A 2,500-nucleotide genomic window follows, 5' to 3' on the forward strand; every position below is an offset into this window, starting at 1 on the left:
TTTATTAAAGCTTGGGACTCATTAGATATGTATGTGTAAAAGAAAGAGAGGGGGGGAAGAGTAAAAGAGAAAGTGTGAGGAGATGGAATGAGAGAGAGAGAGAGGGAGAGGGAGACAGACAAACAGAGAGAGAGAGAGAGAGAGAGAGAGAGAGAGAGAGAGAGAGAGAGAGAGAGAGAGAGAGAGAGAGAGAGAGAGAGAGAGAGAGAGAGAGGGGGGGGGTGGACAGGGAGGGAGGGAGAGCGAGGGAAGGAGGGAGAGAGAAGGAGGGAGGGAGAGAGAGAGGGGGGAGGGAGAGAGAGAGGGGGGAGGGAGAGAGAGGGGGGGAGGGAGAGAGAGGGGGGAGGGAGAAGAAGGGAGAGGGAGGGAGGGAGGGAGGGGGACGGAGAGGGAGAGGAAGAGAGAAAGAAAAAGAGAGAGAGAAAGAGAGAGAGAGAGAGAGAGAGAGAGAGAGAGAGAGAGAGAGAAATAGATAGAGAGAGAGAGAGAGAGAGAGAGAGAGAGAGAGAGAGAGAGAGAGAGGAGGGAAGGAAGGAGGGACAGAGGGAGAGGGAGAAGGTCCCTATGGGACTGTGGAGGAGACCATGACCTGGACAGCCAGAAAGGGAGCTAAGCAGCAAGGGAATGGGGTTGCTCATGATCATGTCAGGTCGGGCGGCTTTCATGCCACCTTCATTCCTCGTGGTTCCTGCTGTTAAGTGACTGCAATATATATATCCATGAGAAAGGATTAAAATGTTACTGTAATTGTTGCATAGGCAAGGTATGTGTCATGAAAGTGGGTATGTTGGAGACTGAATAAAAATGAGACTGGTAATGAGGGCCGTGCTAGGTTGGTGCTGCAGGGTTGAGGAAGGCCAGGGCAGCAGGAACCAGCAAGAGGTCCTACCATATGTCGTATGTCGGGAGGTACTTACGAGGAGCCCTCAGAACTGATGCTATTCATGCTACCGTCGGTGGACTCCTTAGAGGGCTGCTTAACCAAGCGAGCCTGGCTAGATGGGATCACCTCCTGAGATCGCTGGACCCCACTAGTACTACGCTTTCTACCGCCCTCTGCGGAGGAGGCAAAATGTGACACTGTCAACACTACAACTCTAGCCGGTACTACTGCCAACATGTCCGCCTACACATAAGGGCACTTGGTCGGGTCATGCCCTAGCCAGGTATGGTGGCTGGGGAAGGAGGCAAGGCAATCTAGGCAAAACGTCTAGCTAGTTATACAAAATGTCAAAATTTTGATCTTTTAGTCCGGGCTCATGAATCATCATCACTGCCCTAGAGCCTAGAAAAAATCATAATAGTACTGTCATTCCCACAAATTAATTAAATGTTAGAAGAAACTGCAATAGAGTGCATTCATGCTGGTCTAAAACTACCTTTCTGGTTTCCCTTAATTCTGCTTATTACTATCGCTGTCCTCACTGCCTGTTTTGTCTCTACGTAGGCGCATCAACATTATGGGTCCCATTCTTCAGTTATGCTACTCTGCAAGCCAATCTTTCAAGCTGTAACGTCTAAATTACCCGGTCAAATATTCTACGGAGTTTATGTATTCTTAAAACTTGTTGAAACAAGGTGTTGCAAAAGTGGCTTCCCTTGAAAGGCAAATCAGAATGTTTGATCGGGTAACAAGCACGTGCATCGTCACTTCATAGCTAGTCAAGTCACAAGGCCAGCATAAACAGTCAAGGGGTTTAACATTAATTATTCGAAGGGGAGAAAGTTTGACAAGGATAATGACAGAAAGAGAGACAATGAACAGACGGTACTAGAGAGCGCCACTAGTGCCGCTATGTTGGCCAGCCACTATGCTGCACAATGTGGGGGGACCTGGAGCCCCCCATGAGGGACCACAAAGCCCCTTCCCCACACCTGTCTTCCCCCTCCGCCTCCTCGCTACTCTGGCTGGAGCTCTGCCTCATCAGGTGCCGCGACCCCGTGGGAAGAATCTCCTCACTTCGATGTACGGTAATTGTGCTCTTTGACTTTTTCCGAAAGCCCAATTTCCGCTTTCGACCTGAAGACAGTATGGGGTAAGGAGTGTGTCATGGGGGGTGGGAGGGGGTGGGCACAATTCTACACATGGGAAGTGTCACGTAAACATAAGACAAATACATGGAACAGAGAGAGAGACATGAAGAACAGGCGGAAAATGGCCACCACAGGATCACTGCATGGCACCCCTATGATAACAGGACTAGCAAATGGTGAAATAAGTACGTTATTAAAGATGGACCTCACACTCGCCATGCTTAGAATCCTTTTAATTGAAATGAGCTGAATGAAGACAAGAATATACACAAAAGTAGCAAAGTTCACAAAAGCAGCAAAGTCATAGTACACTCTCTACAACAGTAGTAGGGAAACACTACCATTTGCTAGTTTGACAGAAAAATCATATATTGAAAATCACATAGAATTAAAAATTAAATCAGTAAATATATCAGTTTAAAGAAATTATACAACCCACTCAAAAATATATATAAGCTAGAAGATA

At 47.4% G+C, this 2,500-nt stretch overlaps 1 protein-coding gene across 5 annotated transcripts in view; it reads right to left on the reverse strand.

The window, feature by feature from the left end:
* The window catches only part of Rim (Rab3 interacting molecule), a 227,446-nt gene that overhangs the window by 7,245 nt on the left and 217,701 nt on the right, over positions 1-2,500 (reverse strand). For 3 of the 5 annotated variants that reach the window (XM_070140771.1, XM_070140767.1, XM_070140770.1), the window contains one exon: positions 1,876-2,020. In XM_070140771.1, the coding sequence (XP_069996872.1) occupies positions 1,876-2,020 (145 nt within the window). Of the gene's footprint in view, positions 1-917; positions 1,057-1,875; positions 2,021-2,500 lie in introns of all 5 variants that reach the window. The other 2 variants (XM_070140768.1, XM_070140772.1) reach the window with 1 other exon arrangement.

Source organism: Penaeus vannamei, chromosome 27, assembly GCF_042767895.1.
Source record: "Penaeus vannamei isolate JL-2024 chromosome 27, ASM4276789v1, whole genome shotgun sequence".
NCBI lineage: Eukaryota > Metazoa > Arthropoda > Malacostraca > Decapoda > Penaeidae > Penaeus > Penaeus vannamei.